We start from the raw sequence: 24,278 nt of genomic DNA, 5'->3' as shown, positions 1-24,278 counted from the left end.
ATATCTCGTGTATATATATATATATATATATATATACTTGATAATGTACACAATTTTGTGGCATATATTGCGATATTTACAGTAAAGCAAGCAAGTAACGGGCGATATCGCGAAAAGCAACCCTCTCCGATCGTACTCTCTCATTGTTAACACACATGAGGACGACTCGTGTACGTGCAAGTTTCACTCTGCACTGCTCCAATTATTAAAAGTTTCGTTGGAAACTTTCACCCTACACGAATCATAAGGTATGAACGGTCTCTCGAAAGAGAGACCACTGAGAGCACTTCCCAAGATTAGTGAGCGAGCTCAGAGAAGGACAGCGCTGCGAACAAAATCAACTCCCAACACACTGTTAAAGAAACATCACGAAGCGCTAATTAGTATATCCAGCTAATTAGTACACATGAAAGTCACGCTTCTACGCGCGTTTCGGATGAAAGCGGGGAACATCTGATGATCGGACCCGCCTGTGATCGAGGATGTCGTGGGTCCTTCCTCGCGAAACCGGGAGAAATCGGGAAATGAGGATTCATAGGGTGAGATCTCGTCGAAAGAATAGAGTAGAGAGAGAAAGAAAGAGAAAGAAATAGACAGAGAGAGAGAGAAAGAAAGCGAAACGGCCCTCCGATCACGACGCTGACGACGAACGAACGAACGCCTCTGTAATTAATCAAACGCCCCTGCCGCAACCGAAGGGAAACATGTCAACCTTGGCGACCCGAATGAATCGACGGAGCGATACAGTCGCGTTCTTCACGCAGAGACGCCAAGTTACTCAACAGCTTCGCTTCACACCGAGGAACTGTCTCGTCGTTCAAACGCAGTCTGCCCGACGTCGCTCGACTCACACAAGTTTCATTACATGGTTCGGCCAGCGTATCAAACATATCTGTATATCCCTTCAAAACCCCGCTCCCTTGCCCGAGCCCTTTGCGTCCCGACAACCCCGTCTTGTCATTCTTACAGCCCCCGAGGAAAATCACCAGCCCGTTATGCACCCCATCTTTATCGAGCCCCTCCCGCCCAACCCTCGCTAGCTTTCTCTATTGTCACGCCAGTGCAATCGCTACAATACGAAATCAATTCGTCGCTTCGAGGACTCAGCGAAATCATGAGGTTACTCAACGTAAAAGTAAACAACAAGGGAGCTTGCTTCGCAAATTTATACAGTAAGTGGGAGGAACGTGCACATTCGGAGGCGAACTAGGGAACCGGTGGTGAGTTCCCGATATTTGTGCTCTTCGCAGACACGTGATTCTATACCATGTATACTGTGTCTATATCGTCTCTCTCGAAAAGTATCGCATAGCGTGACGCGAGGGGTGAATAAAGAATCAAGCAAAAAGTACGCTCGGTAAACGCGTCGTCCAGTCGTTACTGTATTACCCATTGTCCCTATAAATATATCGCAAGTAACCGTCACGTCGAGAATTCCACGACAGGGAGTTCGATGACAGCTGTCGTCGTAGTTTCACGAATAAAAAATCGCTTCGACTATTATTCATGTCGCTATTATTCTTACCGCTTATTACCATCGCCTACCGCCCCCGAATGCACGCCTTCCTCCTGTACAAACGTAATCTCGCAAGCAAAATCCAGGAAATCAGCGAAGGGGGAAGTCGCGTTTCTCGCGCGTTTCAACATGCAGACACAGGTACGGTGCTCATCCTCGTAGGAAGGAAGTCACCGTATCGGTCGGTGTATCGAACATCAGTGCGGCTCCGAAATGGGTATTGTGTGTCAACAACAAAGTGCGTGTACATGTTGTGTATGTGTTACGTGTGATGACGAGGTCGTTATCAAGCAAGCCCGTGCAAACGTTCTTTCTTTCGATGCGGGACGGAGGTTTGATGGTGTTGTGCGGTCAAAAGCCAGTTAGTTGATTCGTGCGCTCTCTCTCTCTCTCTCTCTCTCTCTCTCTCTCGCGGGGTTCATCTATATGTATATGATACATATATATGCATATAGTATATGTATATATGTATATATATGTATGTGTATGTGTGTATATATATATATATATGTAAATAATATACTGATCGCGCGTATATTGTAGCTGCGTATATATATGTATGTATATAAAAGAAGAAGCCGAGAGACTGAAAAAAGGAAGCCGGCGGCGGACAAAACCGTAACTCTGTACATATATCGTTTGAGCTGGTGCGCGCAAAGTGCAGTGGCCAGCGAGTGGAAAGCCTACGGACGTTCAAGTAGACGACTACAGTCGCTGGCCGGACAGATATATCATTCAACCGTGCTCAAAAGACGAGTTCCACTCGCTCTTCACCGAGCGATAGAGGCCGCGTTACCGCATCGTTTCGCCCGTATTAATTGTCGGCATACGAGCATGATTTCGTAAAATATTTCCGTGGGAAACATAACAGTATCATAGTAGTGATAATAATAATAATAATCCTTATTAACGGAAAGAAATCCTTTAGTGTACATAAATTTAAAAAAATCGTAAATAAGAGACAAAAATTTTTTAGATGCAGCAAATCAACATAGGGAAATAGAAAGCATAAAATTAATAATAGTGGAAAAATAAATAAAAATTAATAAAAAATAAATAAATAAAAATAATGATTATTTCTCCCGTGTAGACGAGTCTTCACTAACGCACGGAGACAAAAATGTTGCTAGAACAGTAAGTTGTTAATATAGTGATAGCAAAAAACATTTGTTTGGACAGCAGAAGAATTTGTTAAAAATATTAATTGCTATTTGCTGGATACATGGACAGAGCAAAATAATTTGATTACGCCAACTAAATTTTATTGCTGTCGCAACGACGTTTTGCGGCAACAGCAAAATCATCTTTTACGCATAACAAATGTTTTTTTCCTGTCACTATATTAACAATTTGCTGTTCCAGCAAACTTATTTTCCCCGTGTAACGAACCAGTACTGATTAATGCGTCGTTTTGCAAACGTAAAGATCCGTTGAGCTTCAGGCAATGCCGAGCACGGTCGAAAACTTATAATCGGTAAGTCACTTCACCAAGACTTTCCTTCTCCCGCGACTTTCTTCCCGACAGTACGATGCAATTTGAAGGAACGCATAAGTTTCTCGGGTATCGTACGCATTACCGTCTCGCGAAATTGCTCGAGCCATCTGCGGGGTCGTTCCGTCGCGACTCTCGTTCACGTCCCTCGCCGCATTCGGCCGAGCGATCTGATCCCCGGGTCGACCGTGCACTCGCGCGCAACGGTGTATCTTTCACATTCCAGCGACCATTCGATGATATTCTCGCGGGATCTTACATCACACGGCTGAAGGTATATATCCGCCGACGGCGGTCGTAGTTATGGCCCCTCGCGTGCTTTAAATACACTCGGCAGATCGATAGTTTCTGTGTTGTAATATTGATAGGCCCGTTAAAAGGGGAGCGCGTTTAGACGAACGACGAGAAACGGTTCACGAGAACGAACACGGGGGTGGTGTGTCTCGTGGCGCGTGGAGGAAAATATAATATCTCTCGGTGCAACTGCCGCTGCTGGTGTGTTGGTTCAGCATTCGGAAGCGTTAATATAATGCGCCGTGTGCCGCAGCCGTTATCACACGGACGTGCAGCGAGATAGATAAGGGGAGACGAGAGAAATCCGATTTCAGAAAGCCACTCTTCGTGAAAGAAACGGACGTAAGTGTCGACATCGTTCGGTTCGGTCGACATGGGGAGGAGGAGGAGCAGATAAGGGCGGTGGATGACTTTTCGGAACCGGTGCGATATGAGGTGAGAGAGGGTCGGATGTGTGTATCGGGGAGTTCATTCTCTGGTTACCAGGAGAGGGGCGGAAGAGGAGGGGAGGTGAGTGCCACGTGATAACCCCGCACATATCATCATGATCAGAGCAACAGTGTGTGCAATGTGTATTGTTTGTGGTGTGTCAAGTATACATCGAGGATTCGAACGACAACGGCAACGGTTCGTGAGACATGGAGTGTGTCAACGCTTTGTCGCTGGGGCAAGAAGATTCTCCTTCGCGAGCGGTCGGTCCGTCGTCGAGTCCGATTGATCCTCGGCAGGTGCGCTCTCACCTCCTGCGTGTCCTCGAGTTCGTCTCCGAACTCGACGACGAGCGCGTTGCACGAGTGTCGTTTCAGCGCGAGCTCTGTCCGACGCGAAAGCCACTCGGCGAACATTTCAAGTTCATCCGTTTATCCACGGGGAAAATCGAATCGGACGCGAACTCGTAATTCTCTACTTCGCTAGTGCGAATTGCAAATTTAAATTTCACTCTGGTGTTTGCCGCTTACGTTGCGACAAGCTCCGGCCGTGGAGATTCTTCTGCTTCGTAAACGTCCGTTTTTACTACAAATCTGTCGTTGCAAGGTGACATTTCTCTCACGTTCTCTCTTTCTCACGGAAACGCGCGGTTCTAATGCACGCTCTTTACTTTTCTTTGCGATTAACGTCGAGGGTATGTGACGCACCTACGAGTATCCACATCGGACTCGACGTAGGAGTAAATTAGTACATAAATGTTTCATAATAAGATCTCCAGTTACAATCGCTCTTTATACGGTTAATCAATTATGAAAGGCGTCCCGGATTCACTTTCCTTCCACCTCTCGATTCTTTAAAGAAACCGAAATCGATCGTACCGTGTGAAAAAGACGGCTACGATTCATCTTGCCGCGACAATTTGCAACGTTAAGTACCTCTCGGTAAACGAGAATTTAATTTAACTTTTCGACGAGACAAAGGTCCTTTTTTCAAATGCACTTGAGAAATCCAATTTCGTTAATCCCCGGCAGTTTGCTTCACTCGGTCATTCTTTGATTTCATCCGGGCAAGAATGGATCAATCCGAGTCTCAGGGATTTTGACAACATCATCGACGCGTTTAATTTGGGAAAGTCGTTAGTTATCTCGCATCGATCTTCCTATGGAAAACGTCTTCATCAAAGGGTGGAGTTTACGCGAAGCCGGCACGCCCCGCACGTGAATTCGCATACCTCGGTATCTGTCTGTTATACATAGAGTTGTATGTACCACACACAACACATAAGTAAATCGTAATTAGAGAGAGATTCACGTAGTCGTACATATACAACATGTCGTACGTATATCCTTGATACAGGTGCACGTGAGTGCACGCGTGCTTATATACATATCGTGTGTCGAATTGAATTCGCCGGTAGCGAAATTACTATGACGTTTTTAGGGAGCGGTGTCGTGAAAGAATCAACGTGATACCTGGTAATCGCGTATAAAACACTCCCATTATCATCAGCGGCCGATTGTAAACGGCGCGCTATGCGATCTCGTTATACTCTCGGGAGTCTCACAGTGTAACAAAACTACGGGCTAAAAGAAAGCTGAAGAGAGAGAGATTACAATGGTAAAACAGAGAGAAAGAGAGAGAGACACACAGATTATAGCGTCAACTGTCGGGCAACGCCACCTAGAAATAAAATACACATTACAGAGATCGACGTCAACGTCAACGGGATATAGTCATTCGCCAGTCTACGAAACGTACGTACGCTACATACTTACACTCGTACACTAAAAAAAACATGTGAGCAGACACGTGTGTTAGATTTGACGATCGTTAGAGGTCCTCTAGGATACATGAGAATGCCTAGGTGAAAAGGCTACCTCTATATATATATATATATATATATATATGTATGTATGTATATATATATATATGTATGTATGACTCGTTTAATCAGCACGTCGACAACTAGATGCCGGGATGAGAGAAGTGATCTAGATATCGTATGATTCGATCGGATGAGTTAAGTACACGGCGGCCGCGCTCGATCGACTCGCTGCGCGAGGCTCGATTTGCCGTATTCGAAGGTATCGCGCGGAGATCACCTTTCTACGGATGATCCTCTTCGAAATTACTTCGTTATCCCTCCCGTCGAGATCCTCATCGGCGGTGGGGAGCGATTTCCAGTCGATTCTTCAACCGACACCGCGGAATCGCGGCCTGGTATCTCCGGCCGGATCAATGCTCGCGCCGTGGTGGGAAGAAAATGTTCAACTTTAAACGAATCCGTACCCGCGCGTACCAAGACTTTTGATAAGCTTTTCCTGATTAAAGGGCACGCGAGGAATGCCAAGCAATGAGAGAGTATCGGTAATCTGCTTTTTTTTGGAACCGTACAGCATTGTCGATATATTGTATGAAATTATGGGGTTTCGATCATTTTCTAGTAAACTTGTAGCAATAGCAAACGGCAATAATTTCATGTTATAGTATTATTGTGAGAAAGAGATCTAAAACTATACTTTGATATTCGAATAACGTAGAAATGGGAGCGACTCACTTTTCTCACTAATTTTTCCTCACTTATTTCGAAGCATTTTTTCCTCGTTAAAGAGAAAAAAAGAAAAACTCAACTTTCCTCACTTTTGCTTACTCGACCTGAGCCCTTTCAGGAAGAAAAGTCGATTACAAATGACAATTTGATTACAAGAAATCATGTTCAATAACTAGCTTCTTTAACACGTTGACTGCCGCGCGCGTTTACAGTGAAATCTCCTTCAGGCCACGCGTACCGCTGTACAAAGCGTATTCTGCTGGATATTCCCACCGATATTTTAAGAATGCGAATCGCTGGTTGTCGCAAGAATAATCTCTCGCTCCGTTTGTTTCCATGGTATCATGCTCGTTCATTTATTTTTGTTATGCAGATAAAAGTCGTCGAATGGGCCGATCAAAGACACGAGAGAATTTAAAGAAAACAACAACTTATTGTCCAAGTTGTCCCGACCAACCCCAGCTTTGTATAGAATGTTTTAAAGTCACCCGAATATGGGTGACGTGGCAGTCAACGTGTTAAAGACGAGGCAAACGATTCAATGGAAATAGAAAGTAACAATAACTCCAACGACATAATGGACCCATCTGACTGTATTTTTTAAAGCGTGTAGGAATCGATAGTCTAAGATTTGTCTATGTTCGTTCACAAATAATTCTTGTTGGTTCACCAAACCAGAACCAGTTATTTAAAAATGAAACCGAGAAAACAGACAATGTCAGGAGAACACCTGGCTATATTTTCTTTAAATTAGATATTATTGAAAAATATTGAAATGTCATTATTTAAATACTATTCTTAAAAAGCTCACTAGTTTGCTAGTGTACTTTCAACAGAAAACCCCTTAATTTAAGTGCTCCAATTTCTAAAATTTGTTTCTGTTTGACGGAAAGATCTGGGATATCCTAATATTCTTGAAATATACCGCAATATAGCATATAGCTTAACTGGCCTCAAGTACTGTTTTTATTTTATTTCATTAAATGTGTTTGTGAAAACACAAAGAATTTAATTTTTTTTTTATGAAAAATCCCACTGTATCTGAATATACGCCTGAGATTGAGTTTAAAGTAAATTTTAGATGTTCTCACTTTTTGAAGAATGAAACATTTCTCTCACTATTTTTGACAGTCAAACCGCTCCCGTGCCTGACAACATCGCAGGAATCGCGATGAAACTATAACGCCGCCCAGCACGTCGCGAAATTTACACATCGCACCGTTATCTACTCACATGAGGAGACGAGAGGAAAAGAAAGAAATGTACATGAATATTCCGAGACCTGCGCCGGCGAAATCGACCGCGAGCTGCCGATCGAGCGGCTCACACGGGACCATCTAAGAAGAAAGTGAATTTCAAAGTCATACGGTCGCAAAAAACGTTCTCTCTACTCTGTTCGCCTATATGCGAGCTACGTCGAATCGATGCTGTAATATCGATTTAATAATACCTTTGCTCGAATTAAGCCTCCGGCACAAACTGCAAGCGTGGAGGACACATCGTTAAGTGGGTTAGTGGCAAGCAGACAAGTCCGGGTTGGAGAAGTGTTCGCGATATATATATACATATATATCAGCGAGTTCTCTCTCTGTAATTTTCGGACACGAGGAGCGCGTGGAAGAATTCGCATCACGCCCCAAACCCGCCGGCTCGTTCCCGAATACGTGGTGAGATCGGTGTCCGCGTTTACTCGACATTTCGTCTTCTCGATCGATCCCTGCCAAGGTCGGCACGCGCGCGCGCGCGCGCGCACGAAAGGCCAGCGGAAAACGCGTAGGGAACAGCGCGATAATAAATAAAGCGTGGGAGTCCAATTGGCTAGAGAGACTACGACAGAGATCACCGACACGAGCTTCTCTGCGAGACGGACTTAAGGAGAGAGTTTCACGTGTGTATGTGTGTATGAGACCGGAAACGTCGCGAATCGTCCACAGCTGGTGCGCCGGCCGAGGAGAGGAGCGGGTCACCCTGTCGAGGCTTGAAAGCGAAGCTTAACGACCAGCCAGTCGCACCGACACGTCGATTTGAGCTCTCTCGATTACTACTTTCGACGGTAGAGGATTATCAAAGGATTTCGCGCTGACATATGCCGGTGATACGCCCGGTTCCGCTTTGATCAATTCGCTCGAACGGTACCGCCGAGAATTAATAGAGTCGGAGCGCCAACGTCGATGCGATCACGCCAATTTCACTCGCCGCAGCTTCATTAGGAGAGCGAGAAATCGCCGATTGCGGCTGATTGCAGCTGGACAAAGCGAAGCTCCGGACTCGTCGGTGCGACTCGAACCGCGCGCAACGACCGAGAGACCGCGTTGCGTTGTAGAAGCACCGTGTGAATCCGGTTCTCTGGTAGCTTCCCAACGCTCTTCTCTGCGTCGTAGATAGAACGACAGCCGCGAGCCAGAAAGCAAGCACGAAAACACGAGCACGTCCATCGAAAGCGGTGGCCCTATTAAAGATCGCCGTCTAAATAATCGCCGGCCAAGACGCGCCGAGAGAGTGTCTCTTTCTCTCTCTATCTTTCGCGTCTCCTTCTCCTCCACGCGGTGTCCTCGACCGTCGCGCGAGGCCCGTTTATTTCTCCCGTATAAATATTTAGACGGTGGTCTCTAATAAGTTAATCCGATCGAGTGCCGCGTGACGCGTCCTTGTTGCGACAGCTCGGATTCTTGGCTCGGGTTCAACAGTCGGCGTTTTCCCGATAACAAATCGCGACTCTACCGGGTGCTGCTCCGCGGCGGTGGAGCAGGAATCGACAGCGAGATCCTCTTCTTCACCGGGATCATCCGACTCGTCCGCGAGGCAGGCTCGATTTGCGCGCCTCGATTGAACCTCTAATTATTCCCATTGAGATAAAAGCGGCGACGGTGATGGTAAAAAAAAAATGGCTCGAGGGAGCGTATCGCGTCAGGCGAACCGTATGCCGAAGACAATAGAAAATTGGAACAGGGGAGACAGCGCGACTCCAGCACCCCCTCTCGCTCACCCCACCACCGCTTCCTGTACTTTCGGGAGCACACGGTATACGCGCGTGCGTGGGCGACGATGCGCGACGTTCCGCGAGTCCGCGGCTCTTGTGTGCGTCCCGTTCCCGCGAGAGTAGTCGGTCTTCCTCTTTCATCGCCTTTCGCGGCTTACGACTTACCCTTGCGGCGATGGACGTGGTGGGCTTCTCCAGGAGATCCCAGAGCCACTTCTGGTACTGGGCGCACTGTCCCTCACCGAACTCCTCCTCCTCGCGCTGGCGTAGCGACTCCGCCTCTTTGCGCATCTCCTCGTGCACGTTCTCCTTGCGCTGGTGGTACTTATGCTGACAGCAGCTCTCGAGATAGAGCTCGTCGACACCCCAGTACTCGAGGTCGTCGCTGAACGCCAGCACGCACATCTCGTCCACCAGGTGGAGCTTGCCCGTGCGATAAAAGTTGAGGATCGAGCTGAAGGACTTGGGGTGGCGGTCGAAGAAGTACTCGTTGTCGATCAGGGAGTAGTCGTCGCAGAGCTCGGTGATCGCCTCGTGGGTGTTGCAGTCCCGCAGCCGGCCTAGGCGCGTGTGCGGCAGACGCTCGAGGGTGCGCCAGAGCACCTCGTGCTTGACGCCGCCGACGTTGATCGAGACGCGCCGGTTCAGCGCCTTCGACCGCATGATCATGAACGGCTCGGGCGGTAGGGACGTCATCGACCTCGAGAAGGCACGCTGCTGCTGCATCTGCAGCGGCAGGGGCGGCGGCGGCGGTGGCGGCGGCGGCGGCGGCGGCGGCGGTAGAGACGGCAGGTTTACCGGCGCCGGCACGGTACCGACCGGTCCTACGGACGACGAGAACGGAGCGTAACGGACCTCCTTGTTCACGCTTCCTCCTCCTCCCGCTCCTCCTCCTCCACCACTTCCACCCATACCCGCAATCCCCGCGGCTCCTCCGGTACCGACTCCTCCGAGTCCCATCCCTCCGCCCAACCCAACCCCCGAGCTACCCGTCGACGCACCGAACCCGAGACCTCCTCCGCCACCGGTGCAGCCGGTCGCAGAAGCACCGACTGCACCGAGCTGCTGCAACGTCGTCGTGCCGCCACCCTCGAACACGTAGCCCTGGTCGGTGCCGATGTAGGGCACCATGCACGACGGCGACGACGATGAGAGCGCCGGGCCAGCGACCACGGCGCTACCATTACGTTCCCCGTCCGCCAGTGTGTTGTCCTTGAGCCGTCTCTCGTTCAGCATCGGACGCGCCGAGTTACGGCGGCTTCAAGTCGTCGGCAAACAACAACGCGATCGCGAGCCGGTGCTCCCCGACGATATCGTTCGCTTTGTTTTCGTCCCCTTCTTGTCCTCCTCTTCTTCTTCTGCTACTTCCTCTTCGTCTTCTTCCACCTCCTCTTCTTCCTCTTCTTTTTCTTCGTCTTCTTTTTCCTCGTCTTCTTCTTCTTCGTCCTCCTCCTCCTCGTCCACGGTATTCTTCTTCAGCTTCATCCGTAAATCCGTTCGCACCCCTCTGTCGACTCGGTCGACCAATTCCGTCGCGTCATAATCTGCAAGACACACCGGATGATGTACGTGACGTAGCCATATTTATGCGCGTTGTTGAGAAAACTCGGACCTAGACTGACCTCGTGTGAAGAATCACGTGGATTTCGCGAGGAAAACCTCGCTTAAGTAGGAGTTAAACTAGTTTTTAGCTAATAATTCTCTAACTGGCTAATTTCTGATCAATTTTATTGGCAAAAACTTACCAGTTTAAGAGACTTTTTTTTCGGCGATAACCGAATAGTAAAACTAACTAGTTTCTGACTTGTTCCTAACAAGACTTTGAACATTTCATTTGTTTACTATCTTACTTGTTTATTATTTCGCCGAGTTTCCGGCCAGGTAATTGCCGAGAAACACTAGCCAAGATCTTAAGAATTTTCGCTGGAAACTGTTATTAACTTACTATTTTCTTGGAGTAGTTTACGGTAGGTAACTGACTAAGAAATAACAATCAGTATTTTTTGGACAGTTTCTGAACAGTTACTGTCTAGTTAATTCAAGCCAGGTTCTGCCTAGTGTGACTAGTTTTTCCCTAACATCTTTCTACTCGGCTCCGTTCCTCCTTCTCGCGACAATCGAGCGAGCGACCGAGCTCTTGACAATTATCGAATGCAACATTTTTCACGCGTTTCCCTCTCACCCGGAAGGCCACGCGCGGCTCCCATCGCGACATGATTTTCCAATATAACTTTCAGAGAAGTCATTTTTTATTGAATCCCGCGCAACCCCGGGAGCGCAACGCGGCGCGATGCTCGATGAACGGTGGAGACGCCGAGAATAGAAACGATCGTGACGATAATACCAAAGCCCGGCGTCGCGCAATTACCTGCTCGTATATCGGCTCGTCCGTCCCAAGAACGCGAGATGGAGAAAACTTTGACATTAACGCTCGCCACGATAATTATATCGCCTAAACATAGGCATTTCGAGGCGCGGGCAATTAACCCGGCGGCGAAACTGTTCCCTTCGAATTGCCACGCGGCCTATCGTAAGTGGATAACGATCCGGCCGCGATAAATTAGCACAATGTAATTATTCCCGGCGACGGTTCACGCGAGCCTACTCGCGAAACGCGAGGCTTTCTCTCTCCTAGGTCAAGAAACACGTGTACGTCAGATCGAATTATCGGACCTGTTGTTTCCTCGGGCGGGAAATAGGGGAAGGCGTTCGTGCCGCGTCGATGCAGCAACCACCGCTCGGTCTTCGGGAACAAATGTTTTTCAGTGGAACTTTTACGTGCGTGCCAATTCTTCTATATTTATTACCACTTTTTTCACCACGTCATTAATAGCGATTCATAATAAAAGCATTATATAAAGTGCATCAAATCTTTGATTCTTTTTCATTTTTCACTGCGTCATTAATGATGATTTAATGGTAGTACGAGTAGAGATGCGCGAATCGCAAGGATTTTTCATGTCGAATCGAATCGTTCAAGGCTCGGTTCCTTCCGCTAGTCATATTGCTTTTGTGACATCATAGGCGAGAAATGACATGCAGTAAATTTCTTGTAACGTGTAACTTTATTTTTTAATTTTCCCTGAAAAACACAATGATTTCGTAATCTTGAAACCTGTAAAATTTGCAGAAAATTAAGATATCTGGCCGATATATCTATGTCGCGTAAAATTGAAAAATAATTTTTGAAATGACGAGTCATTTTTCAGCCATTTCAGCTATCCGCCCGAGTATGGTTGGTTTACAGGTTTCAAGATTACGAAATCATTATGCTTTTCGAGGAAAATTAAAAAATAAAGCTACATATTGTAAGAGACTACATGTCATTTCTCACCTATGACGTCACAAAGCCATTATGGCTAGCCGAGTGAGCCGAGTCTAAAACATAACTTTTAATTAACCATATAATCATCGAATTCAACATGAAGATAGTGAGGGGAGACTTCGGTATGAGGGGGATAATATTGATCTCGCGATATAAACTATTTTAAAGTGAGATATATATATTTAAATATATAGAATAAAATTGATATTGAATTGATACCGATGAAATATATTAATTTAGCGCAGCAGTAATTGAAACGGTCAGATATGAAAGATCACAAATCATCAATTGCTAAAGTACTTTAGAGAGCGTTAACATCATCAGCCGTTTGCAATCAATGCGGAATCTGAATAATTTTAGAAATGCAATTTCATAAAAATATATAATATGCTGCGTATCATAGATACATTTGCACATTTACGAGATTCACATCGGAATAATTACAAATTGTAAAATTAATATTACGATATAAGCTAAATTTGATATTTATAATGGTGACAAATTACCATTAATGTAACGTTAATGCGCTTATCAATTTTCCACAGATTCATTTGATATCATGAAAATTTATTTAAACACGTGAATTTTAATAATATCTCTCTTAACGATGTCTTGAGTTTTAATATTTTTGAAGCGGATCTGCTTTTAATATTTTTGAAGAGGATCTGCTTTTTTTGAAAAAGATCTTAACAGCGAATTTTTCAAGTCATGCTAATTCCCATAAGCTTGAACGTCTTTAATAATATTTCGTCAATGTTAATATGCGCAATTTGTATTCGAAATTTTTGAATTGTTCGAATTTGAATCGAATCAGATGAGGTGAGATGAGTTTGCACATCTCTAAAAACAATATATATAGGTTTCCCGTGACAGTGTTTAGTTCGCTATAATTATAGTTACAATAACATGTTGTATAGCTGATTTACCATTTGGGGCACTTGAGAATTGCGTCTTTTCTCAAGAAACATTTTCCATTATTGCGTTGTATTCTCTCTCTCTCTCTCTCTCTCTCTCTCTCTCTCTCTCTGCAATCGCGAGTAGAGACACGTTAAAGAGACGCTGCGTAAACAGTTGAAAGATTCTCTGATAAACAGCGTTCTTCGGGAGACGTGTGATCTATTAATAACTAGATGTAATATCGTTACGTTCGGCTTGAAAAAGACGCGCGGAAATAACGGCGATTCGCCTAAAAATACGGTCGATTAACGATCGACAACGGCGTGCCGTCTATTTTTACTACCGACCAAATAGCAGTGTTTGTATCTACGTACCTGCCTAGCAGCGATTAACGGCTAATTTGCAATGAAAACAGCCAATGAAGAACGTGGGCGGACGTCTCAAGAATACGTCATTGCGAAATGAAGAGAGAGACGCAGAAACGGGGCACTCGGGGCCTCGCGTCGACTGCGAAAGTAAAATTAATACTTCGACCACGCATGCGTGACAAATGGCTATTGTGCTGGTTGAAAGCTTAACAGAGCTCGGACGATTACGTCTCCCGGTAGAGATTAAGGTGAAAAAGCAGTCGCAGGTAGCGGGCAAGTCTGCGCTACGATGAGCGTAGGCGGCCACGGGAGCGACAGGTCGGTGATAAAATCATCGAGGCGATTGACACAGAAGGGAACGTTTCGACCTTCGTCGGGCACCTCCTCGACCTACGCGAACGCTCATTGTGTAGAAACTATCTGAGTTGAAATGTTGCTCCTATCTCAAATCTTTAATTCTACAACACAGTAGGGGTCAGTGTAGCAAAATAGGTTCGATTTCAATTCGAACAATATAATTTACTTCTTCCTTGACCCTGATGACCTCTTAAATTTCCGTTTTCGCTGTTCAGTGCTGTTTAGCGACAAAATAGGTCATTCAAAGTAACATTGAAATTAAACCTGTAAAATTAAAGTTTCAAGAGAGTTAATAAATGTCGATGTCGTCAAAGTAGATTTTTATACTGTTTTAAGGAAAAGGTAAAAAAAAAACGCCAAGTTCATGCGCTCCCCCATAAGAACTGTACAAAAGGAAATGTTGCTATAAAAAATCGCCTATAAAGGATATGATATCAGATACTTACGCCAAGTGAGAATAATTTCATATCAGATTTGTGTCATAACAACTTTGATTGCATTGACATTACATGTGGTGTCTAGTGATTTTATTCATAATTATAAAATTGGAAAAAATATATTACATTTTAAAATTATCTCGTTATTGTATATGTTACTCGTTATCCATTAGTAAACTCATTATTATTAGTATTATTATAAAAATATTATTGTTTCTTACTTATTATTGCTTGTTTGTTGTTTTATTGTTATTATAGAAGTATTATAGTTATTATAGAAGCAACGTGTTACAAATAACACATTACTTCTCAACACTGTAACCATATATTCATACAAATATATAAAAGTGAAAATTTGAAAAAAAAAAAATTAAATTATGAATACAATTAAGAGTACACTAAAAATCCATACCCGGATCTGCTATATACTTGACGATCTCTAATATATATTTCATATTCTAAATTATATTCCAAATCAATTTGAGAAATTCTATCTATCTATCTTAATATGACCCAGATAGATCAAGCATTTTTTGTGTAATAGGTTTTTATATACGGGCTATCTGAGTAACGGCCAAAGTAGCATCAAAAGTTCGAGAAATTCGCGAATGACCGATAATGTTGATCCATTACCATTATCAGCCCTAGCATTATTAGTCATTATCACGACTCAGACCCGCCTGTTATGAATATTCTTCGGTGGAAATCGCACAGTGGAAATATCACACGGTAATCGAATAATCAATGAATTAGCAGAGGTTCGTGACTTTAGTTTTTAACGTCGATGGCCGCCTAGAGCGCAGTCGATCCGAAGATTTTGCGTGCATTCTTGTATATTAATTGAGGCTCAACTTTCCACGCAGTCTTCTTCATTCATTGGCCGGTTTACACACGGTCCCGTAATGCTCACTCCGCCGTAATCCCCCGTTTGACCCCCGCCGGGGACACACGCACGTGCGGCGGGTCACGCATTACGAGAATCCCGAATCCGACAAAGGTCACAGAGGCCGAAAATAGACTCGCTCGTCTAATTACACCCGAGTGCCGGTAAATTTAGCACGAAACAGATAGCCCGGCTCCGCGAGAAAGAGAGAGAGAGAGAGAGAGAGAGAGTTAACTCGATGATACTGCGATTGTAGAAATCGCATCACGACTATCTAATCGTGCTTCGATAAATAACGATCGCCTCTCCCTTTCGCGCGAATCTAGACCTTCACGTCACAGATTCTCTCAAGTTCCCTACGTCTTCCGCGGACGTTTGTCTTAGATAATTTCAGATTCATCTAGATGAAGTTGAGATGATGATTTTGCTTTTAAGTTATCTAGATACAAGATAAGATGTGTGGCGCTACTTATCTAGATAATTTTTTAGATGATATTGTTTTCACGAGACTTTACAAAAATTTATATTAAATAATTCGTTAACGTAATCGTTCTAAATTTAAGGATCTAACAAAAAAAATCAATAATCATTGACTGCTCACCAATCCATAACATCACTTCAGGTAATTTTTAGATGAGATAACATGTTTTTTTATCTAAAGTGAAAATAAGCATATTTTGTATTTCTCCTATCCAGATAAAAATAAAAATGATCCATTTATTTATCTGGATGATTATTTAGATAATTTTATCTAAATACCGGCAAACACGGACTGTGTACTTTTATTTCGCGATTCACCACATATTCATCGCGCGCGCACGTTACGTCCGTGTCGGTCTACTTTTTCTTTCCTCTCTCATAAAACGTGCGCAGAATGCATTGTCGCCGAAGGTGAAAAAGAAATGCTCCTACGTATCGATCATCTCGTCTTACGATAACATCAACTCTTCACACCTTCCAGCCGCACGGCCGACGTATAAATAAACACTTGATTTGAGATTTCAGCGTCGCAATTCTGCCGAGTTCTGCCATGAGTAATCCATTATCAAGCGTTTCGTGTCTGGAATGTCGCGTGCATACTTCACTTAACATAGGAATCTTAACTTTTTAGCCCGACATTCTCGTAATGCTACTGTGGCATTTAACCCCAAAACACAGTGGTTCTTAGTCGGAGAGGCAGGCATACATCTCTCCCTCCGTCAAGAGTGTCAGACATTATATCCTAATCACTTCTTTTCCAAATCGTTTCCGCACACGATGCCCTCTCCCGCCCTTTATTCGTGAAACGAAAAATTAGAATGTCGAGACGATATCATCCTTTCGCTTCTGTCTTGACACGAAAATTTCCTTGTTATTTGAATTACAGAGCACACAACAAATTAATGAGTTTACCTAACGATCTCATTCGTCGATATTTTGCGACACGAAATATTAAAGCGCCTATAGACGTAACAGCTGCGTGCTGGCACGACGCTATTTTTCTCTTTTTTACGTCACGATGAAAATAGATGGCATCGCGCAAAAATTGCGCTCTCTCCTGCCCCTTTCGAAATAAATAAATAAAGAAGGACGCAATTTACAGCAAAGATCGTATACAAGTCCTAGTTTCTGCATGTTACCTCAGGGACAGATAACTACCGGTGAAAATAATCGATATAACTCACCACATGGCCCCCCGCGAACTCGTAACTTTATTAAAAGCGTTATACCCGCCGTATCTGTAACGTTCCTAGCACATGCCGCTCGTTACTTCGCACGATGCAACCGGCCTATAAACTCTATCAAATCAACATCACGGAATCAATTAGATTCGGTCGAACGGAGCGACGATCGCCCATCGTCCGATTCTCCCTACGCTCCACGACAGAATAATGCAGAATGTGCAGTGGTTGTAAACTGATTTCAATGGTAGGGAGATATGAGAATGAAACAATAAGAAGTAAATTGAATCGAACAAGGCGGATAAGGAACGATAATTAGAGTGTTGTTATATAAGTTGTTTCATAAAGTATATAAATGTATAAAAGCGTGTCAAAACTGTGTGAGATAGATTATAAATATATGTCCTAAAATGATTTCTGAGATAGACACCCCGCCACCTCAGTTTTAAAAAAATCTATTTAATTCATTAAATCATGTTTTACAAATAAGTAATTAAACACATACTGTTATAAAAATTATGAGCTCCTCAAAAGTCTAGGCATCCACAATATCAAGGGGAAATATCTTTAATGTCACTTGCAACAAATGGTAATGATACATTAACGTCACTGATTGATTCTTCGATTAAAAATTCAGAAATATCAAAACTAATATTATTTTTAAAAACATAGGATAGGTATTATCTTTAAAAATAGGTAAAAAAAATGTTGTGGCATTCTTAATTCGCTTATCGCGATATATTTTTTTTCATCGTTGTCATCTTCTGAAAGCTATATCTCAAAAACCAAATTTTTGCGGACATACGTTTATTCAGATTTTCTTATTTATTCTTCAACATAGAATCTGTAAGTTTGTCGGTAAAGTTCAAATGTACTCTGTATATCTCGAGAAATAAATCAAAGCTTGAAAATTATGTAAATATTTAAAGTTTGAAAATTATTTAAATATTTAAAGTAAATAATTAAAGGAAATAATTAAAATTGCGCAAATTATATGTGGCTCTCAAGATTAGAAGGTTGGTTTAGATACGAAATGAAATAGGATAGGGAAGTTATAAAGTAAACTAGTAAGTATAGTGTAAGATATGTAATAAATGTGTTAATAGTGATTGTTGCAAGTAATAAATGTTATGTTCAAGATGTTTGAGATATTTATGTATCGTGTATCGAGTATTGTATAAAGGAATGGAAAATGTTACACAAAATTTATAGAAGTATAAACTGCAACTGCTGTGATAATATTGTGATATTAGGATGTTTATATTAGGATAAGTTGATAGATAAGAAAAGGTTTGATTTAATTTAATTTAATTTAACGATACGGATGAATAAGTGTGGTTAAGGAAGGTTTTATAAGCCAAGTCCCCTTTTTTGACGATGTAGCTGATGTAATAAATATATATGTACATATGACTCTCAAGATGTACAATCAACATCGAACAAAAGAGACTGGTACACGGTTATCTGCGGTCTTTTCATGTAAATAGTTAACGAAATACAGCGGTGAAATAGAATCAGCGGTGTTCGATTGGACAAGCACGGAAGTGCTCGATTCAGCGCGAATTACCTTTTTAACTCCGAAAGAGAGAGAGAGAGAGAGAGAGAGAGAGAGAGAGAGAGAGAGAGATGCGCAGGAGATTCTCCGCGAATAGGAACGTTAATAATAGAGTATCCCGATATTATCGCGCTGTATGTGACGAGTCGCATCCGAGCAACAAGGAGAGGTTCGCGCTCGGAAAACGAGCGTCGACTCGCCCGGGACGAGGCAAGTCGCTCTCGCGGACGGCGAAACCACGACGCACCTGCACGCGTGAGACGCGTAAGGGTGCGAGGTTCGCGCCGTTCCCGAGGGGTGTTTCCCGGAAAGAGCGAGTTTTCCACCAGGGAGCGACAACGAATCGATCTTTTTCCCCGCAATGACCCAGCTAGCCGGCGCGTCGGCTTGGTCGGTGGGCGAGAGAGAGAAAACGCATCTACCTCTCTACACCTCTACCCCCTTCGCAGCGGGAACGCACCTCCCCGCGTGTTCGCTCGGAGCGAAACATCCGGCGCCGATCGATCGACCCGTCGAAAACATCTGCACGAAGATTAACCGCCGTGATCTTTGACCTTTTCGGTCCAGCGCACGCGGCAGTGGCGCGACATTTGCGCCCCCGGGCGGACGGGTGCACGCGCGCGCGCGCACCTTCCTGCCATTAGATCCCTCGGAGATTTTCATCGCGAGCCCTTCACGATTACGTACGTGATTATTTTGCGAACGGCACGAACGGCAAACAGACAAGAAGCTCTCTCTCTCTCTCTCTCTTTCGCGAATCGAAATCCGCTACAGACGATGGAACGAGCGAGCGTCCGCGTCGAAAATCGTCGACTCGTAATAACGAGTACGATTTATACACGTGGGCTCTCTCTCGCGATACCATCTGGTCCCAATCGCTCGGGCACGCGACCAGGTGGAATTTTAATGCGCGCCCGCTTCCTGATATTTAGCTCGTTCGAACGACGACGAGGGGGACCGGACGCGACGAGCAGCGCTTCCTCTTCAGCATAACCGGAGAGAGATTTCGGATAAGGGAGACGCGCTGTACGCGATAGCTGTACTATTTGCTACGGAGCGGATTACACGTGGCCCGACGTGGAAGGACGTAGCTGGCTGAAAGTCACAGGCGAAATTCATATCGCGACGACGGACAGATATCAATGGATCGAATTCCTCGCGACACGGCCGAAAGGTCGCGCAGCCCGACATTTACCCGTGGCATCGTTTCAGAAGATCCTTGTCTACCACCGACCCTCCTCGTGTATCGCGCCCGTTCTTTCTCTCTTTCTCTCTCTCTCTCTCTCCCTCTCTCTTGCTCTCACTCGCTCTCTCGCTTTCGCCGGCTTTATTCGCCGATGCTCCGGTTATCGATTGCGTTATTTCTCGACGTTATTTGTTCGTTTACCCGGACTTCGCCCGGTGAACGTGCTGCGCAGCATATTCGGCGAATAATAATAATAATGTACGTCGAAGTACGCGCGCGGACAGAGCCGTCCCCGAGACAATGTTTTCGTGCAACTCGGGCATTCACAGAGAGAGAGAGAGAGAGAGAGAGAGAGAGAGAGAGTCCCAGAAATATCGCAGAGAATAGCTCTCTGGCGAGAAAGAATAACGTCCCGAATAGCCCGAGAGAAGAGGCCCCCCTCTTCCCAACGAATGAGAGTGCATAATCCGCGGCGGATCTCCGCGACATTTCGGAACGACGCTCGGAGAATGCTCCGCAAATATCTCGGGAACGTTGCCTCATCGAGGCGCGTGCTCGGTTGAAAATTTCGCGGCGGAAAATAAAGAGAGAGAGAGAGAGAGAGAGAGAAATCGCCAACGAGCAACTCCGCGTGCAGGTGCAACGATCGGTTGCATCACGTCGTTTGCAACTTCGCTTCGCTTGGAGTTGCATCGACGTTGCTGGCGCGTCGCGGCTCGTGACGGATGATTCATCAGCGAAGTCCCGAGGCACGAGGTAAATAATAAATCGATTTGCGAAAACGTAGAGACTCGTCCGCGAAGAAGGGACCGTGCGAAGGATACGTTCGCCTCGCGAACCTGGCGAACGGGTGGACGCGGCTCGACGGAGATATTAGGGTTGTGCTTTACGAGCGGCAGTAGTAACGACCAACGACACGCGGTCGTCAGACAGTAGTAAAAGGCAGCGGTAGGTAGGGCAACGTAGTCTACGCGAACTGCGAGGCGGCGCGGAGGCTCGCTTATTTCGACCCGAAGAAACTCGAGCTCCGGAATCTCCACACAGCGGGACGAACGGGGGGAAGCAGGGAGGGGACGGTGACGTAACGTTTCCCTCGGTAATTAAACGAGACGTAAGAGAGAGAGATTCGCGGCGAATCCGCCGTGTGTGCGACTGTTTTGCTGCTGCTGCTGCTGCTGCTGCCGAGAAGGCGCAGAAGCCTCCGCCTACGCTTCGATCTGCTTCGAGCTCTCTCGCCGGCCTCGTTTTCGTGGATGTCCAAACGGCACACAATATCCTATGGACATTCATCGGACATCTTTAGGACATCGAGACGTCCTTAGGACATCCTCAGGACGTCCCTAAGGAATCTGTGCTGTCTGAGTGTCTTTCGTCCATATTCTGAGTTCGCTTTTATCGAGATAAGAGTGCCTCAAATGTGGCTTCCCAGCCAACCAGGTGATTCTTAGAGGCACTTTCGTAGAATATGGACCAATCTTTCCGGTCCTTCCATATTCCATATTCAATCCGATGCTGTCGCTCGAAGATTAGGGATGATCTTAACGGTCAATGTTTCCGGGACAAAATCGATTCCCGCGGTTTCAGAGGCAAACCCGTTCCGCTCAAGCGCCGCTTCGCAAGGAGAGTCGTCTTGCGAAACTTCTTCTCGGAATCAATCGAGCTACTTTTCGCAACATCCGACCCTCGCAATCTATCCCCGTGATCTACCGACCCACGCGAATTCGGCCGCTGAAAGCGGGCTACCGTCGCTCGGAGTAAATTCCGACCCGTCAAACCTCGCCTACGCAAACGAAAGGGAGCGGGTTAAGCGTCGATTAATTAGACTTCCCCGTTGTCGGAGGAGCAAAGAGCGAGGCCACCTGGTCGGACGACCAAGGTGTCCTCGCGCGCTCTCAAGGCGCACGACTTGACAGAGCCAAGGGCGAGCAGCTGAGAGCGTGCAACAAATGGGTACGCGGGGGTCTCCCCGTGGGGAGCTATCTATCTGGGTCTCGCGTCTGCCGACCGTGTGTGATCCGGGCGTTTGAGAGTTCTCTCGACGACGCGCGTACCGGTGGCCGTGCGCGCTTCTCGCTCGCGTCGAGCAGCTACTATACGGAAATAGACGGACGAGAGAGAAAGAGAGAGAGAGAGAGAGAGAGAAGCGCACGCGAGAAGCGGGCCAACCAGCAGCAAAGGCGGCAACGCGGAGGAGTGTGCTCCGCGCGGCGGTAGAACGCGAATCTAAGGAACGCGCGACACTCACCTCTCTCTCTCGCTCTTCTTCAGGCAGCTTCTTCAGGCAGCGTAGCCGCAGCTCCTCGACCGTGAAAACGGCGCGTCGTCACGCGCCGCGCTGGATCGCCGCATCTCGTCGCGCGCCCTGGCCCCGGCGCGAAGAGACGTCCTCCTCCGCGAAGACGTGAGGGTGACGAGCGGGGCGACGACGACGAGCGGTGTGGCCGGCGGTGACGACGGCGATGACGCGGCGACGGAGGCGGCGACGACGGCGACGGCGACGACGGTGACGGCGACGACGACGGCGGCGACGGCGACGGCAACGACGGCGACGACGGCGACGGCGACCGCACTGGCACTACCACCACTTGTTTCACACCGGGCGCTGCGATCGACGCCCGCTCGCGGCTATCGATTAAACGCTACTTAAAATGTGGCACAGTCGCGCATTCGGCAAAGAGAACGAGGGTGGTGTGCGCGACACACTCTCTCTCTCTCTCTCTCTCTTTCTCTCTGAGAGGCCGGGGAATCGAACTTCCGCGCGGCACGTACGCGGCCGCGCCGAATGAATGGAGAGGAAAAGAGGCTGGACGGAGGCTTCGCCGTCCGTGACACGCCGCGCGAATTACCCGGTGACGACCTCGTGCGCGCGTGCGTGTGTGTGTCAACCCGCTCGAACGCGCCGATAACCGGTCGATTGATTAAAGATTGATTAAAGATTGATTGAAGATCGATTAAGGAGCAACAAGAAGAAAAGAGATAGAAAGAAAGAGAGAGAGAAAAGAGAGAGAAGAAGAGAAAGTCGCGCGGCCGAGGGACTCGGAATCGCTTGACTACCGCTACTACTACTACTACTAGTACTACTACTACTACTACTACCGGCTGCCGTCCGTCGCTTCTGGTAGTGGTGGGTAGAGCTGATGGTACAGCCTCTGTGCCGCTGTAACTGCTGTTGGCGCCGACAGAGGCACTACTTGGACGCGAGCCAGCGGTGCGCCTGCCTCGGCGATAATCCCGAGCCACCCTGTGCGCCTCGCGCGCGTCCCCCTGCACCCTGTTCCAGTGACGGAGCGGCGCTTCCGGAGCGGGGATGCGTAGTGGTGGCAGGCACGTAGGAAGAACGATCAGCGCAGCGTGCGCGACGCGCCGTCCGGCGCGACGTCATCGCGCGAGCGGACAGAGAGAGATTTCACAGATGGATTAATTGCGCGGGATTCTGCGAGAGCGCCGTTAATTATCGTCAGATATATGCAACTCGCTCGCTTCAGCTCACTCCTTGCCTTGGAACAGGGTTCTGCCCGGAACGCGCTCGGTTCCCGCTGCAACTTTACACCGGCTAATCTCGCGACGAGGCTGCAATTGAAACGAAGGAAAGCTCGAATTAAGATGAGCGACAGGGCCCGATTGCATTTAACAGAAGCTACGGATTATTCTTATATCGGATATTAGCGTTAATGTGAGCGTGACCGTACCGTAGTTGATCGCAGCTTCGTGGAGAATCCGCTCGCGTTCCACGGAGGGCGCCGATCCTCGTTGCGGCCGAGCGACGCTCCATCCCTGCGTCTCTCCTACCCAGACCCTGTTTTCGGCACGCGCGACCTCGCAGCGCGATACCGTCGGAATTCGCGTTTCCGACGCGGAGCCACGCGGTTCGGCCTCTGCGCCGAAGGCGTCCGTCCTCGCCTCCTCGCAGCCGAGGAGCGAATCGATAAAGCATCGTATGCGCGCCAAAGAGACCGTTCTCTCTCTGTGTGTGTATGTGTGTGTGTATGTGTGTGGATGATAGTCATGGATCGATATCGCATCCGAACGGGGTCAATATCGAGCCAGCTGGAGGAGCTCGCAGGGCCGAGCTGCAACTTCGGCGCGAATTGCTGTCCCGGATCCGCAGGAAATCTAGAGCCACTCTCCGTCGCAGAAAGCGGATTACTGTGGTAGGCCGGTCCACGGTTTCCGGATATAACACGGCCGCTGTTGTTGCCTGTACGATCGCATCGCGAGGATATTTTTAGGGGCGGCATGGAGGTCGTCACGAATAATGTACGATCGATCTTCAATGGCCGCTGCATTTTTTGCACATTTGTATAATCGTTCGCGCGATCGGCAACGCGTCGAGCTTTGGTGAATGAT

At 46.7% G+C, this 24,278-nt stretch overlaps 1 protein-coding gene across 2 annotated transcripts in view; it reads right to left on the bottom strand.

Annotated features, from left to right (window-relative positions):
* LOC106741289 (potassium voltage-gated channel protein Shab) overlaps nt 1-22,424 on the bottom strand; it is a 59,394-nt gene extending 36,970 nt beyond the window's left edge. For both annotated transcript variants that reach the window (XM_014613101.1, XM_014613102.1), the window contains exons 1-2: nt 22,177-22,424; nt 9,428-10,806 (exon numbers count right to left, since the gene is read on the bottom strand). In XM_014613101.1, the coding sequence (XP_014468587.1) occupies nt 9,428-10,498 (1,071 nt within the window). In that variant the 5' untranslated portion in view covers nt 10,499-10,806; nt 22,177-22,424. The remainder of the gene's footprint in view (nt 1-9,427; nt 10,807-22,176) is intronic.
* Nucleotides 22,425-24,278: the final 1,854 nt, after the last annotated feature.

Source organism: Dinoponera quadriceps, unplaced genomic scaffold (genome assembly GCF_001313825.1).
Source record: "Dinoponera quadriceps isolate SergipeBrazil2010 unplaced genomic scaffold, ASM131382v1 scaffold405, whole genome shotgun sequence".
NCBI lineage: Eukaryota > Metazoa > Arthropoda > Insecta > Hymenoptera > Formicidae > Dinoponera > Dinoponera quadriceps.
This window is presented reverse-complemented; position numbering and strand designations above follow the sequence as displayed.